Source organism: Stegostoma tigrinum, chromosome 31 (assembly GCF_030684315.1).
Source record: "Stegostoma tigrinum isolate sSteTig4 chromosome 31, sSteTig4.hap1, whole genome shotgun sequence".
NCBI lineage: Eukaryota > Metazoa > Chordata > Chondrichthyes > Orectolobiformes > Stegostomatidae > Stegostoma > Stegostoma tigrinum.
The window spans coordinates 29,193,364-29,209,978 of record NC_081384.1 but is presented as its reverse complement, the minus strand read 5'-3'; the positions used below and the strand labels follow the sequence as shown (position 1 = coordinate 29,209,978).

The 16,615-nt window shown below is 41.6% G+C and overlaps 1 protein-coding gene across 1 annotated transcript; it reads left to right on the top strand.

The window, feature by feature from the left end:
* Positions 1–3,316: 3,316 nt before the first annotated feature.
* On the top strand, positions 3,317–15,870 carry LOC125466217 (frizzled-2). The gene is made up of 2 exons (XM_048560450.2): positions 3,317–8,726; positions 11,336–15,870. Exon 1 carries the CDS (start codon positions 3,636–3,638, stop codon positions 5,331–5,333), a length of 1,698 nt encoding a protein of 565 aa, XP_048416407.1. The 5' UTR covers positions 3,317–3,635; the 3' UTR covers positions 5,334–8,726; positions 11,336–15,870.
* Positions 15,871–16,615: the final 745 nt, after the last annotated feature.

Genomic DNA, 16,615 nt, shown 5'->3' with positions numbered 1-16,615 from the left:
AGGTTTAGCTACATCACATGGTTTTCAGTGATTCAAGGAGGAAGCTCACCAACACGTTCTCAAGGGCATTAAAGGACAGGCAATAAATGCTTGACTTGTTACCAAAAGAGTAATTCCTCCAAATGTTCTCAGAATGCCCATTCACTGAATTGGATGATAGAATTGGATGAATAGAAGTAGCAGTGCAGCCAGGCCATTATTGAAATTTATGCGCTTATCCCCTTGTGGTAGCAAATTAACCTTTGAATCATGAGATTTGTAATTGTTGATTTGCCATCTCAATGGGTGATAAATGCTGTTCCAATTCCCTGATGCTGTTTGCGCTGCCAGTCTTAACATCCAGCTTTCACCTGATGCTGTTGCTTTATCCTCTGAACAGACTCTGAACCACAAGTTGTGGACAGGGACACTTAATCTCACAATAATTTCACTGAATCAACATGGGGTTTAGACTCAGCTGCTGATAGTGGTGCCAATTAAGAAGTGGAGAAAAGACCAATGGGAAGAAATGTGTTAGAAATGAAGGGAGCTAAGGCACCTCTGTGACTTGAGTGAGGAGGTTAGAAGAGCATCTTTTTGAACTCAGAACCTTTATACAAGGAGTGTCTCTGTCAACTTCAAAACATGGAAAAGATATGAAAGGTATCCATGTGAACTCAGGAAAAGATTCCTTTAGTAAGCGCAGAATATTACAGGAGGTATAATTTTTCTGTGAAGGGAGAAATGCCTTTTTGGGGAGGGAAGAAAAGGGCTCCACCTATTTTGTTAAGCAAGGTTAATACAGTTTAGAGAGCCAAGCTGGGTGGACAATTTAACCTATATATCTTCCGTAATCTAAGAAAATTACAGAATAGACTCTATGGGCTGAATGACCAGCTCATATTCTGAAAGAGTAGTGAGGAAAAGAAACAATGCTCTGAAGGAGACTGTCAGGCGGATTTAGAGAGAGTGATTGTTTAATTAGTCTTCTGAATGTGGATCACTGTAACTCCAAATGTAACCTTTTGCCACCAAATGTCTTAGATTTAAAATCTAGCAATTGTAAAGTGAAAGAAAGGTTTTAGAAATGATCTATAAAATATCACTTTAAATTAAAATGTTTTGAGGAGAGAATGAACTTATAAGTTTGAAGAAATGTTAACCCCAATGTATACAGGGTCTGTGACACTGGAAAGGAAGGTTTAGATTTCTAAACTTTCTTCCAAGAACTCGGAGTAAAAGTAGAAATGGAATGGAAATTGATTTTTTAAAAATATCTTTATTTATGAAGGATTAGACTTCTAAAACAGATGTAGAATCTAGGCCATTGCAAACGTAAAACAAATGCAGGAAGACACAACAGACGTAACGGTCATTTGAACCTGTGGGATCTCCCAAACCGTGTTCACACCAAACTATTTGGGTTCAGAGTGACTGCTTGCTCAGATGTAACCACTTAATAAAATGCAGCCTCAATTCCACATGTACTGCAGATATAACTTTGTTTTGAACTTGCACTGTAGACATAGCAATTGGTTCAGTGTCAAATGGTGTGGACTTGCATTATAGTTTGTAAACACCAGCCTATTCTCAACGGGTTTGCCGAGCCTTTGAAATCAAAAGATTCAGGCAAGAAATACTGTCTGAAAGAGAAAGAAAAGACTCATATTTCAGCTAGAATATTTCTGTGCGATTCTGACTAATGATCCTGCCCAAAATGCTACACCACTGGCCCGAATTTCCTCAGAGCTGTTCCTGATGTGTCACTGTAACGATGCCAGTGTGCAATATAAATCCTGGTTAAACATGTAAATGGAATTTCCACCAAACATCTGGTGGAGGTAAGCCGTTGAAATATTGGCAGCGACATGTGTCAGACAAAACGGTTCTGCTTTTCCAGCTTTTTTTTTATTTGAGTCGATGATCTATATGGCAGAAGAACCTCTTGAGTGCAATCAAATGGCCTTTTGATTTCCTTATGCTTCAAGTAGTCCAGATAACTTTAAATGGATTCAAAGAAATCTGCTGATCAGGAACTGCTATCAAATACCTTAATGCAAAAATTCCAGACCCAACGCACGCATTTACTTGATATAAATCAGATGCACATAAGTAATGTGCTTAGATTTATAGGTTGCAGTTCGTGCTTGAAGCCCGATCTAAAAATTCCTAAAAGGCTTGCAGAAGTTTTACACCGAGGCATCTTCAGTAATACGTGGCTGAAATTCTCACATAATGTGTTGTTTTCCACACCAACGTCTAATAGAGTGTTCAATATTATGAGTATTAATTGCACACGCCCAATACTGGAAATGAATTGTTAATCGTATTTTAAACAGAATAATTTACGAGACATGCTTTAAAGTTGGGCAGAGAATCAATCAATCTAATAGCAATCAATCTAATCATACTTTAGATGGATTATGGAGTTTATCAAAGAAGTCATCTGATGTAATAGATTCCACACCAGCTCCCTCCTACCTTCACCTCGCTTTAAGTACCAACATATCCCTCCTTTCTCCCTCACGCACACTTCTAATTTCGCCTTTAACGCATCCATACCTATCGCCTCGATTCCTGTATGTTGGTCGTGCGTTCCAGCACACCACCACGCCTTGAATTAAATTTCTTCCACAATTCTTTATTGAATTTATTCTGTTTTATAGCCTTGTACTCAACTCCCCAAGTGAAAATATTCCCACTTCTCGCCTTTCAAAACTCTGTTGGGAAGATCACACCCATACCCGCTTCCCAATCTTCCCCTTCCTATCCCTGTGGACATGCTCGAAATGCGCACACGCTGAACGGCGCCTGAATCCCTTCTGGATGAGCGGCACTTGTATTTCTTTTAAGAAAGTTGGTGCGGAGAGAGGTGGCGGTGGGCGGAATGAGGGGAAAGCCGGCGAAAGATCTGTAGCGCCATCTCCCACACTGAAAGTTTGAAAAGCACAGACTCTCATGAGATTGAAAGCACGGCGGATCTGGGGACGGGGGGGTGTGTGAACTAGACGCAAGAGGGATTCCTTAAAAGTTTTTGTGCGTTTCTTTCTTTTCTCTTTCTCTCTCCCCGAGACTTTTCGAGCCCAAGGAGCTTCTTGTGTAAATTTCAGTAATGGGGAGGGCTGTTGTCAATGCCACACGGTACACTTCCTTCGGCTAGCTGCCGCTTTAAGTGAAGGTGGTGTCGTTTGGCATCTAATTACTGAGATCATTATGTTGCGGTTAGCCAATCCTGCCCTGAGGGCTGGTCGTCAATTTTTAACCTGATTGGCTGGCTTGGGTAGGGGGGAGGGGGCGGGGTGAAGTGTGGGTCTGTTTCAAGGTTCGTCCTCCTCCCACCCCCCCTTTCTTTCTGGAGCAGCCGGGCCTCCGCGAGCGGGTCCCTTGAAACGGTGTAATTGAGATGATGTTAGTTGCACAAAGAAAAAGTCAGACAGTCGTTTAACGCAGCGAGTGAGTGCGTGGAGCTGGTCAGCAGCGTGGACTCCTCTTAAGTTTCCTTCTCCACCTCTCCTCAGGATTTTCTTCTGCAAAAACAAAAAAAAAAGAAAACGAGCTACCAGATGTTGCAGAATTGACTGAGACTTCGGAGGACTCTTGTGATTTAAAAAAAATATTATTTTTAAGAAAACCAATTGGAGTCTCTGTTTGGAGAGATGCGTTTGAACGTGTTGCTGGGCGGACTGTTGAGTGTGGTGTGGCCGCTCTTGTGCGGTTCTGGGAGAGTGAAGGGGCAATACCAGGGGGAGAGGGGCATCTCGATCCCGGACCATGGCTTCTGCCAGCCCATCTCCATCCCTCTGTGCACCGACATTGCCTACAACCAGACCATCATGCCCAACCTGCTGGGGCACACCAACCAGGAGGACGCGGGGCTGGAAGTGCACCAGTTCTATCCGCTGGTCAAGGTGCAGTGCTCCCCCGAGCTCAAGTTCTTCTTGTGTTCCATGTACGCGCCGGTGTGCACGGTGCTGGAGCAGGCCATCCCGCCGTGCCGCTCGATCTGCGAGCGGGCGAGGCAAGGCTGCGAGGCGCTGATGAACAAATTCGGCTTCCAGTGGCCGGAGCGGCTGCGGTGCGAGAACTTCCCGGTGCACGGCACCGAGCAACTGTGCGTGGGCCAGAACCACTCGGAGGAAGGAGGTGGAGGAGGAGGAGCGGCCGGAGGTGCCCTAGTCACTAGCCTGCCCACCCTGAGCATCAAGGAGCTGGGCACCCCGAGGCCCCCCCGCTCCGACCGCCAGCAGCCCTTCCACTGCCCGCGGGCCCTCAAGGTCCCCTCGTATCTCAACTACCAGTTCCTGGGCGAGAAGGAGTGCGGCGCGCCGTGCGAACCCTCCCGCGCCGACGGCTACATGTTCTTCAACGACGAGGAGATCCGCTTCGCCCGCATCTGGATCCTCATCTGGTCCAGCCTGTGCTGCGCGTCCACCCTGTTCACGGTCACCACTTACCTGGTGGACATGCAGCGGTTCCGCTACCCGGAGAGGCCCATCATCTTCCTGTCGGGCTGTTACACCATGGTGTCCATCGCCTACATCGCGGGATTCGTGCTGGGCAACCGGGTGGTCTGCAACGACAAGTTCTCCGAGGACAGCTACAAGACGGTGGTCCAGGGCACCAAGAAGGAGGGCTGCACCATCCTCTTCATGATGCTCTACTTCTTCAGCATGGCCAGCTCCATCTGGTGGGTCATCCTGTCCCTCACCTGGTTCCTGGCGGCGGGGATGAAATGGGGTCACGAAGCTATCGAGGCCAACTCTCAGTACTTCCACTTGGCGGCCTGGGCCGTGCCGGCGGTCAAGACCATCACCATCCTGGCCATGGGGCAGATCGACGGCGACCTGCTGAGCGGGGTCTGCTTCGTGGGCCTCAACAGCCTGGACCCGCTCAGGGGCTTCGTCTTGGCCCCGCTCTTCGTCTACCTCTTCATCGGCACCTCCTTCCTGCTGGCCGGCTTCGTCTCGCTCTTCCGCATCCGGACCATCATGAAACACGACGGCACCAAGACGGAGAAACTGGAGAAGCTGATGGTGAGGATCGGGGTCTTCAGCGTGCTCTACACCGTGCCCGCCACCATCGTCATCGCCTGCTACTTCTACGAGCAAGCGTTCAGGGAGCAGTGGGAGAGGAGCTGGGTTAGTCAGACTTGCAAAAGCTACGCCATCCCCTGCCCCCTCCACTACTACCCCAGAATGACCCCGGACTTTACGGTTTACATGATCAAATATCTCATGACCCTTATCGTGGGCATCACCTCGGGCTTTTGGATCTGGTCGGGCAAGACCTTACACTCGTGGCGCAAATTCTACACTCGGCTCACCAACAGCAAACACGGTGAGACCACCGTGTGAGAGAGCGGGACTGAACTGAACACGGGACTCTCTTTCTTGTTTTCTCTCTACTTTTTTTAAGAAGAAACGCAAAGTTTTACTTAACGTTTGCATTAGGATAATTTCCCAAGGTGTAATAAAACCTGTAAATAGCATTTGTAAAAAAATTTAATTATATATTTGTATTTAAAAAACATCCTACTTGAGAATTTTTTTTGTTTCAGTGGATTTCCAGGGGCGAAACAAAACCAAGGAGTGAGACTTGAAACACTTTTTTTATTATTTGGCTCAACGGAACTCTTTTGAATTTGTCTAAGGTAAATCGTTGAGGTGATGTAGAAATCACGGAGTTAGTCAGATGACCAAGCATTGAATCTATTGAAACTTGTTGCCCAGTTCTCTCTGCCCCGAAATCGAACTGTTTTTTTTCCCTCAACAACTGCAGGGAGCTTGCAACAAAACTTATTATTTTTGCAGATTCCCCCCTTTCTAAAAAAACAGCTTCGTGTTTAATGTCGAGGTTGGTTTCGAAGTTTATGCTCCTGAGGAACTAAAAGTTGAGGCACATAGTTTTTCTTCTTTGTTTTGAGCAGTCCCAGACCATTTTTAGATCGTAGAATTCTTGAAAAGATGCACTGACACGCACAAGTGTCTTCCTTTTTAAATTGTGCACACGTTCGCTTCAATCAGTGAACACTATGCATTTCTTTTAAATCGTTGTTCAGGCTGGGTGTGTTCATAGTTTCGTATTCGATCATTCTTTATCATTATAGATCAGTAGAATTGTTTCAATATTCAGCATTTTTTTCAGCTCCCGATGTTAAATAAAGTTCCTTTTTTTGTACAAAATCAGGAGTTATATGACCTTCTTACTCTGGGAGTAAGTGGACATCTCCGAACTCTTGGTAAAATTCATTATATTTCCCCATTTCTCTGCAATTTCTTTTTTCCTTTCCCCAAGGGTGAGCAGGTCTCGGTTGGGATCCTACTATCGGGTTCCTTACCACCTAAGGGTTTTGTGTGGGGCCTCTGTCATTTTTCGATTTCCTTAGCTGTAAGCCATCTTGAAAAGGACACTTGAGATTAAAGTGCTGTTATGAACTGACCTCAGACTTTATCCACCCCAGCCCAACACTGGCACCTCCGCATCATGAACTAACCACTGTCATTTATAACTTTTTTAAAGTTTTCCACCAAGCCCCCAAAGGCACGAATGGCAGTTTTTTTTAAAGTCGTAAGCTGATGTGACCCCTGTGGGACAATTTATTGCTCTTTGTTTGGGGAGTGCAGGGTATCCCTTTAGAAATATCTTTTATTTTAAATCTGCCTCGGTGAGTATTCTGTTAAAAGTAGTTGTCTTTTTGTTCCCTTTCTCTTTCAAGTGTGAGTGCAGACATTTGTGATTCAGTCAAACAACTTGACATGGAACATGAAGTTTTCTGGATTGGATCTGCATGGCCTTAATCCTCTCTTGCCAGGGCACCTCAGAAGCAGAGGGGCAGTTTGTTAAACTGCTTTCCCTGCAATCTTTTCTTCTTAAGAAACTCAAATATCATTGACCATCTTTCAACATTTTTTTTAAAATCAGACTCCTGATGAAATTCTACGTTCATCAATCAACCATCCCCCCGCCCCCCCACCCTTCCAGCACACAATCCCCCAAAAAAGTTCCTTTTGTTTTAGTTGCTAAATTTTACTTATCACTTCTCACGTTTCCACAATGTTTGCAAGCTTTTAGTCCAACTTCAGACCAAATATTTTATTAAATCCACCCCAATCCATTTTGTTCTGGGTACTGCGACCAGTGGAATTAAGAAAAATAACTTTTTTAGCTTTGTTTCCTCGTCCCTTGTGACTGACTGGCTCATACCTTTTAAAGGAATTCCATTGTCTTGCAAGGAATGCTTGAATCCATTTGAGACTGAGAAGTAATTTTTTTAAATTAACAAAATATCCCTTTAAACATGTGCCTGTATCTCCCCGCCAAACACCCCCCACCCCACCCAATTCAATAAACAAATTAGTTACAAGCACTAAGGTATACTTCATTCCACAACTGGAATTAGGTCTTGGTAACATGTATAAAACGGACTTAAATAGTGGAACTTGCCCTCCCAAATGGCTAGTAGAAGTGATTTAAAAATAATCTTTCTGCAAAAACAGCCTAGCCTAAATGTGTCTTTTTAGCTTAGGTGGTTCTGTTAAGATGCAACATTTGCATGGTTCTTGTATCGTCAAATTCAAGATGACTGGTACAACAACATCTGTTTTCCTGCTTGGTGACACTGAGTGGCATTCCAAACTTTCTCATCTCTTTTTATCTGCTTTTCAAAGAATAGTACCTTTTAATACAAGAGAGAATACCTTTAAAGGATCAATTTAAGTCTTGTTCTTCATATGGTGTGTTGTTTAAAGGTCAGATCTGTACCCCAGAGCAATTCTGCAAAATCTGAGGCAAGGTTTAGGGCTGAATAGTAACTGACTTCTCTCTTGACCTCATCTAATTCAATGAATGAGGAATTCCAGAACATCAGGAAAAATGTGTTTTTGTACACGAAGTGAATCCAACAGAGAACTTTCAGTGCAAGTTTCAGTCCCTACCAATTAAAGACAAATCTTTTGTTCAATCTGGGAAGTCAGTTTTCCCCCTGTATCTAATGGAACCGAGACTTTATATCCATTCATTAAAGCACTCCTATTCCTTGGCATGTTGACTTCAGCAGTGTGGTGTTGCAAATATGTGATTCTGATATCCACTTTTCTTTGCATCATGCCTATTTTTCTTTCAAGAAAGGGAAATTTGTTTTTTTTTTCTTCCTATTTCTGTACTTGTCATAACATATTATGTCTTACATGTGTTACCTTTACAAGAAAATAGTTTTGTGTACCATACAATCAGAATTATGCTGAACCCACTTACCTTTCTCACAGAATTGCTTTGTCTTCAGTTAAGCTGTTGGGCTAATCAAATGTTGCCCATTACATTTCAGCACACCAGCATTCTCTGTGCTGTGGTTCTGGTCAGTTTTTTAAAATGTTTGGATGGATCCCTTTTCTATGGAATACTTTCTTTTTAAACCAAATATGAGATGCCTATTCCTTGATCATTTAAAAATGGTTGCTTGTTTTATCTCAACATTTTTCTTCTGATGAAATTTGACAGTCTGACTTCACCATTCTTCAGATTGGTTAACCTTTGATAAAAGTGGCCTGTGGCAATTTGCACTTTTTCTTTTGCAATACTTTGTTGAAATACCTCAAAAACCAACTTCTGGCTAACCCCTTTCCACAGGAGTGTTTCTGTGAATGTTATTGATTTCAAGTTTCTCAGCTGTCTGGATTTCAAGGTCAAATATACTCAAGTAAATTTCAAGGACCCTTTTCAGGGTGGAGAAAAAAAATTCGCTTCTAATGGTAAGTCATTTGTGTTATGGAATAACACCATGTCTGGGAAGCACCTCTGTGCTTCATCTAAACTGTGTTTGAACGCAGCCTCTGTTACATAGGCAAGCATAATTGAAACTATGACCGGTGAGATAACAATGTCAGTAGTGAGATGAAGGGCCAATTAATCTGTTAGTCTGGTGATGATTGATGATTAGAACACGAGGAGAAATCCTAAGGTTTTTTTAAAAATGACATAGAATCTTTACTACTTAACTGAATGGAAAGAACCCCGTCTGTTTATGATCTTGTCTGAATGTGGTACCTTTTGGAATTTCAGTAAGTTTTAGGTACTACACTGAAGTGTTATCTTCGATTCTGTTTAAAGTCTTCAACTGGGATGTGGCTGCATAACCTCAGTTGAAGTCAAGGGCTGCTACCAACTGAGACACACTTTAAAGAATAGCACGATTAATTGTCCCTGTTTCACTTACTGAACAAGTAGTCATACAACACAGAAGGAGGCCATGAAGCCCATCATACATGCACTTCAGAGAAGTTACCAATTTGTCCCACATTCCTTGTTTCACACAGCACTGTAAATGTTTTCTCTTTATTTCAATCTTGTACATTCCTATTGAATCTGTTTCTACCTCTCTTTAATCAAGTACATTCCTGATCATGACCTGAGGGGAGAAAAGATCTAATGTCACCAATCCCTGACTGAACCTAGCCCCTTTTGATAGCAATCAGTTTTAGATAGTGTGGTATATTCATAAAGAGAACAACTGAGCTGTATTTTCAGTGAGCTGAGCTCAAACTATTCATCAGATGAGATAGTGAACGGTCGGAATGGAATGAAGCTCTGGAGATAGGAATGAATGTCAGTAAACACTGGAAATGAGAAAAAATTACAGACAATGTTTTGGAAAAATAAACCAAAAAAAATCAGGTTTAAAAAAAGTTTGTGCCTCAATATAAATATGTTCTAGTTTGGATGAGAGGTTAACATTCATATAAGTTGCCGATACAAACCATACTGTTTCCAGTAGAGTCGTTCTGAGTCAGAAATACTAACCAATCTTATGATCTGCATGCCTTCTATTGAGATGAATAACTTAAAAGGGCCTGGGAAATGTAAATGTGGGGGAGGTGGAGTAAGGTTAAAACATAGGAGGGGGAGGAGGAATATTAGAAAAGGCCAGCTTAGAGGATCAGGGCCACTCTGACTCAAGTAGAATGGTGTTTGGGAGGCATTTGGTTTTAAAATACCATGTTAATTCTTCAATATTAAATCACTTTAATTTTGTAAGATGGTAGTGGGTAAATTTAATGGTTCTTGGATGTATTGATGTTGAATTCAGTCTCTAATTGTTGTGAACAATCTTAAGAGCCAGGCCCATATTATATTAGGAATGAAGCGCCTGCTGCAAAGATGTTTCTAATTTGGCTGATGCAAGCCCTTTATTATATAATCACTTGTTTTCCATCTCATGTGATGGTTTGTTTTATACAATCAACTGTCGCTGCTGTGGGAACAAAACAGATAAGCCAAGAAAATTTTGAGCTGCTGTGATGCACCTTGAATTTGTTGGGGATTACTGTTATGTATAAAGTTGTGTCAAATTTGCTCACATCTGAGAGAGGTCCGAATGCAAACCTCTTCAGGAGATGTTCATTTTGTCTACTAATTTTTTAAAAAAGTATTACTGCTAATTAGTGATAATGTGAAAAACCAATAATTTAATGTGGAGCAAAATCCTTTACAAAGGATCACAGAACTATACTTAATATTATGACTTTATAGCAACAAAATCACTTTTAGATGCTTAAATTTCCACTGGCATACATGAAATTAGCATACACCAATTTTTAAAAGATCTAATATACCCTCGCCTACATTTTCCCTCTTCCTCGCTGTAAAACTATACACCCTGAAGGAAAATTAAGACCATTCAATTGCAATGTATTTGACAGCGATGGTCTTGAGTGACACTGTCTCAATCTGCCAGGTGCTTTGAGGGACCTAACAGTGGGCTTCATTTATCCTGTGTTGCATGAAAATAACAACTGACTGAGGTGTTAATTTCAACAAATAGCCAACTGTTTTAAATCTTTAGTTTATGTAAATTACTCAGTGCTACTGACTAAAATCTGAGATTGGTTGTGATATTTTATATCAAGATTGTTTTTTCAGTGAAGGGACTTTATAAGTAACAAAATAGTTATAGCACCAAAGCATTACCTTTCTGGTAGAGCTCAGCAAATCTGGCAGCATCTGGGGAGGAGAAGAGAGTTAAAGTTTCGGGTCCGGTGACCCTTCCTCAGAACTTGTTCCTGGTTTACAGAATCCTCAGTTCTTTTGGTTTTTATTACCTTGCTGGTACTTATGCATGAACCTCCTCCCAATCTTCTTCATTTCTTCCAATTATCATAACCTTCAATTTCTTTCTGTCTTGTACTTACATAACTTTCTCATTAAAAACATCTGATACTCACCTCAGCTACTTGTTGAAGTGAGTTCCACGTTCAAAATAAAGTCTTCCTTGAATTCCTTATTGAATTTATAGTGCTCTATGACCTCTCTAAAATAAGTTGCTAATGGAGTTCTATAATTTGCATCCAATCCCCGATGATAGGAACAAGGTCGTCCTAAGACTGTATTCCTGCCCGCATTCTATGACCCTATCTGGAAAGTATGGATCTACCAGGAGGTCGGGAAAGAAATCAGGCTGTCCTGTTATCTTCAATCAGAATCCTGTGTCAAACCTGGCTATTCAAAGAAGGAACCAGAATACTTAAACCCCATGGAACTATTCTTCTGCATAAGGCAATAACTTGAGCAAAGAAGAACAGTGAGTAGAGGCAGACAACATGGAAAAAGACCCTTCGGCCCAATCAGCCCACACCACCATGTTATATGAAACTAGACTCACCTGTTTCCGCTTGACTCATGTCCCACCAAATCTTTCATTCATGAAATTATCCAAACGTCTTTTAAATGTTGTAGCTGCATGAACACTTGCCCTGGCAGTTCATTCCACACACAAAGTACTCCCTGTGTAAAGAAGTTGCCCGCTGTGTCATTTTTAAAAACTTTCTCCTCTCGTTTTAATATGCCCCCTAGTTTTGAACTTTCCTGCCCTCGGCGTTCACTTTATCTATGCCCCCCAAGATGGTCATCCCTCAAGTAGATAAACATCTACTGTGTGTGCCTCCATTTAAGAATCCAGTAATCAGAGAATAATGAAAGACAGTTACTGCTATCATAACACGGGGACAAAGGTAGTCATATCACAACCAGGATCTAGCACAGTTTTTAAAGTCCCCCTATATAGAGTAAAACATTGATCCAGGAGGATTTGTACCTCTTATCAATATTGCTGAAATCTTCTACATGTTCAGTTTTGAGCCACAGTTGTGATACAGGATAGGACTGTGCCAGATGCTGTTAACAATACGTCAGCTTTGAGCACTCTGTTTTTCAAGGCACTTATGACAACAGACCTGTTTAAACCGCAAGCGTGGAAGTAAGTGTCTACAGGAATGCAGGGATAAAATTAAACTGACAAATTTGTTCTTTACTCTGTTACTCATTCTGGTTAAATATGTACCTGAAGTTTGGTGAAAGTCACAAACTATTACTCCATGGATGCTTGTTCTGCTTTGAAAGCATTTTTTTAAACAAAAATAAAATCCCCAAATTAAGCAATCATGTAATTCCTTCAAATGGGCCATTTTAACACATTATTAGAATGAAGGACTTGTGGTTACAAATGTCACACTTAAAGGCTTTTAGCTTTCATCTAGTAAATCTAAAACAGAATTTTTTTGAAGTGATGCTGTGCTCCATGCTTAACTAATGGAATTTTTTTAAGTGGATCCAGATACATACAAATTGTGGAAAATAAGCTACAGTATCTGCGTAAGGAGACTCAGTTGTAGCCAAACATTTTTGCAAATGGTTTCCTTTGGTTGTTAAAGAGAGTGTTTAGCCACTGTGCCAGATTTACATTTGCCTGCCCCTGTGGCTGTCAGCAACTGGTTGCATTCCAACAGCTGAGATCTGAAGGCTCAAGGATTACAGATTTTAAAATAGAAACTCATTAGTTTTGTTACTATTTCCACTATAGCAGAGCACAATCCTCATTATAGAAGGTGGTAGGTAGATGTCAGGTAAAACACCAGTGGGTGGCAGTGTAACGAGGCTCTATTCGCAAATAGTTTTAAAAATAGAATTTTATTTTTCCCACTTTGATAGAATACATTAATTGCTATCATTACAACTATCCAGCAGTGCAATTCTCAGTGACTGCTGTATTATTCAGTGTTTTAGATTACAGGTGGAATATTAATTCAAGGTTGCCTTAAATTTGGTTTAAAATCCCATGGGCAGTATTGAAAGAATAGATTTCTCTCAGTATCCTGCCCAACACCTCCTTTCAATGACACCCCGATGCATTGACTACTTGTTTACAATGCATTTCTGTTGGTAAGATGTTTCAAACACAAAATGGTATTCAATTTCCTTATATAAAAGGTGCTGCACTCCAAAAGGTAATTAATTAGGTCTAGATGCGAGGTACGCAAAACTAATAAAACTGAACGATATACGTACAGCTGCCCCCACCTATCATTGCCCCATTTCTCGCTACCTGTCATACCTCTATTTGCATAACTTCCTGTGGTGGGCCTTTCTTTTCATAGATTTATCACCATAGAATCCCTACAGTGTGGAGGTAGGTAATTGGTCCGTCGAGTCCACGCCAACCTCCGAAGTCCCATACCTTATTCCCATAACCTTGCATTTCCTATGGCCAATCCATCTAATCTGTACACCTTTGGCCTGTGGGAGGAAACCACAGCACCAAGAGGGTACCCACATGGGGAGATTGTGCAAACTCCACACAGACAGTTGCCCAAGGGTGGAATTGAACCCAGGTCCCTTGCACTCTGAGGCAGCAATGCTAACCGCTGAATCACCGTGCCATCCCATTTCATTCCAATTATTGCTTCTTTTCTGTTGCTACTCTATTTCAATTTTGGCCCCAGCTCTACGTATCAAAAAGTGTGTCATGTCAATTAATTTTCTTTTGAAAACAGTAAATCTGAAAATGTGACATGAACCACTTTTTGTTTCCTGGCTGTATGGTAGAAATACTACAAATATAACTTTTATGTGATAAACCATAGGTGTTTGCAATGCTACCAAATAGAAAAGGCATCGGGGTTTTGAATTTAATCCAAGTTGAAACAGGCAAACACGCTTTGATTTTAATTTTTGTTTTCTTCTCATAATGCCCTCATTCTCTCTCCCCAAAAAATTGAATCCTTGAGTTATAATCCATTGAAACCAGGCAATCTCTGGTCATTCATCAATCAGATCCATCAAGGAGTGGCATTGCTACAGCATGTGAAACATCACCCCTGGAGCTTCTTGTGGAGATATTCGTGTCACTTTCCTCGTCCTCAGCAGCGGGTGTTCGTTGGCAGCATCATCCATGGTTACCAGATCTATTGATGAAACCGCCCCTGGGTCCACAGATTTTTAACCAACCTGTTTGGACATGTCACAACTCACATCTGTGGCAAGTGAGACTCAAATGTGGACATTGAGGTCCAGGGATACAAACAATCTGAACATCACTCCTTTGCTTCTACACTGTTAGATTGACTGTCCAATGTTTGGTTTTGGATACACTACCATCTTCCATTCATTACCAGATAATTATCATAGGAACGTAAGCAGGAGTAAGCCAGCCAGGCCCTTGAGCTTGTTCTTCCATTGAGTTAGGTCATGGCTGATCTATTAATCTAATTCCATCTCCCTGCCTCGATTTTATAACACCTAAAACCCCTGCCTAAGTCTTTAATTATCAGTTTCTAAAATTTTCAATTGACCCTTCCCATCCCCATTCAGTGAACATACCCTCTCCACCCACCCCCATTTCCAGCCTTAACAGCTTTACTTAGGGGAATTTAAGATTCCTGTTAACCTTGTTGTGAACGAAGACTTTCAGACATCACTCTTAAAAGGCTACGCTCGTATTTTAAGGCTTTGTTCCCTAACTGGACTATCGCAAAATTGGAAATGGTGTCTCCTAATTAATGCCTTTCACCATTGTAAATGCCTCAATTACATTATATTGTTGAAGAGAATACAAATCTAAACGGTATAGCCTGCCCCCACAACTTACCCTTTTTAGTCCCTTTGGTGAAAATGCGTTGCACTCCATGCAAGAGCAATACATCTCCCTGAGGTAAGCAGTACTGCAGAGAGTCTGACCAGAGCTACAGTATAACTTAACTATAGTCCCATTGAAATAAAAGGATCAAAATTCCATTCACCTTTTCACTATTGTTTGTAGCCATCCACTAACATTTAGTGATTGTGTACACTGATCCCTAAACCCTTTTCTTTTCCACAGTTCTTAGCTACACACCATTCCAAAAACACTTTGATTCACTTTTTTTAGTTCTGAACTGAAATGACAGGCCAAATTCCAACAATAAACCCCAAGTGCTGCAGTTTTGTTCATCTAATTTACCAATGACCCTTTGCAACTTGCTAGAATGGCATAAACCATTTGTAGAACTGATTACGGCAATGTTACTGTTCTTTGATATTAAACTGATATAGCATTTTTATGTTATTCCTGCGTAACATTCTGAGATATGATTGATCAAACTCAAGGCAATGACTGCAACTTGATTGTCATTCAAGGCTCAGTGGGTTATGGCTATAATGTTGTTTCCATGTGTTTCTTAAAATTTTCTCTGTTTCTCATTCCGATCTTCAGACAAGTGGTTTTTGTTTAAGTGTAATAAAACAGGCAGATTCAGCCCATTTCTACCTCACTCATTTTTAAAGCTGTGCCTATATGGTGACTCAGTAGATTGTTATACAATGTAATTGGCCTGAAAGGGTTAACCTGGAAGCTGTAGAATAGCTCTATTGAGTGATCTGTAAATGATTGTTTCAAAAGGACCTCATTAGTTTTGTTGTCGTTGTCAATTCTAAATTCTATAAACTACAGACATGTAGCACAGACCGAGTTACTACCTCTTACATGATAACAATGTCTCTTAACTAGCATTTGTGTAATTAACCAGTCTCAAGCTTGTGTAACCTGTTATCTTACTGTTGTATAATAAACTATTTCTTGTTACTGAAGTATGTGCCTCTTCTACTGGAGACTTATTCGTGGCTAATCCTTCACCGCTTAACACTAGTGAGCCTGCAGTTACCATTACAAGGAATGTTGATGGCAGCAGATCCAACTGAAGAGCCAGGTGCTTTCTATATGGCATCTCAGAATAGAGGCCATTCAGCCAATCAAGTCTGCACCAACCCTCTGAATAGCATCCCGCCCAATCTCTGTAACTGTTACATTTCCAATAGCTAATCCACCCAGCCTACTGGTTCCTGGACACTACAGACAATGTAGCTTGGCCAATCCAATATCTTTGGACTGTGGGAGGAAACCAGATCACCAGAGGAAACCTACACAGAGACACGGAGAATGTGCAAGCTCCACACGGACAGTTGCCTGAGGGCAGAATCAAGCCCAGGTCCCTGGTGCCTTGAGGTAGCAGTGCTAACCCCTGAGTCACCGTGCTGTCCATCTTGCAAGATCGTGCCAGCAGTGTAGACTACTGTCTAAAGTGAAGATAAAATCAGCACAAGTAAAGTGTTCACAGAAACCTGAAGAGAAGAGAGAATGCAGCCACTTTTAAATAAGGAGCAGCAAACCAGTTAGCAGCTGCTGCAGTGGAGACAGCAAAAGCTCTGGGAGTACGTCAGCCTGTCTCTAATTCTCTGAAGAGGGGAGAAACAAGGTACAGAAACACTTGTGAGGACTGCAGAAAGTCTCATTGAAGCAGTGAGGAATAAATTGGCTAACTAATAGAAAACAGAG

What these genes read in the sequence shown, in the direction of transcription:
- LOC125466217 (XM_048560450.2), top strand. Translation starts at nt 3,636, where the DNA reads ATGCGTTTGAACGTGTTGCTGGGCGGACTGTTGAGTGTGGTGTGGCCG.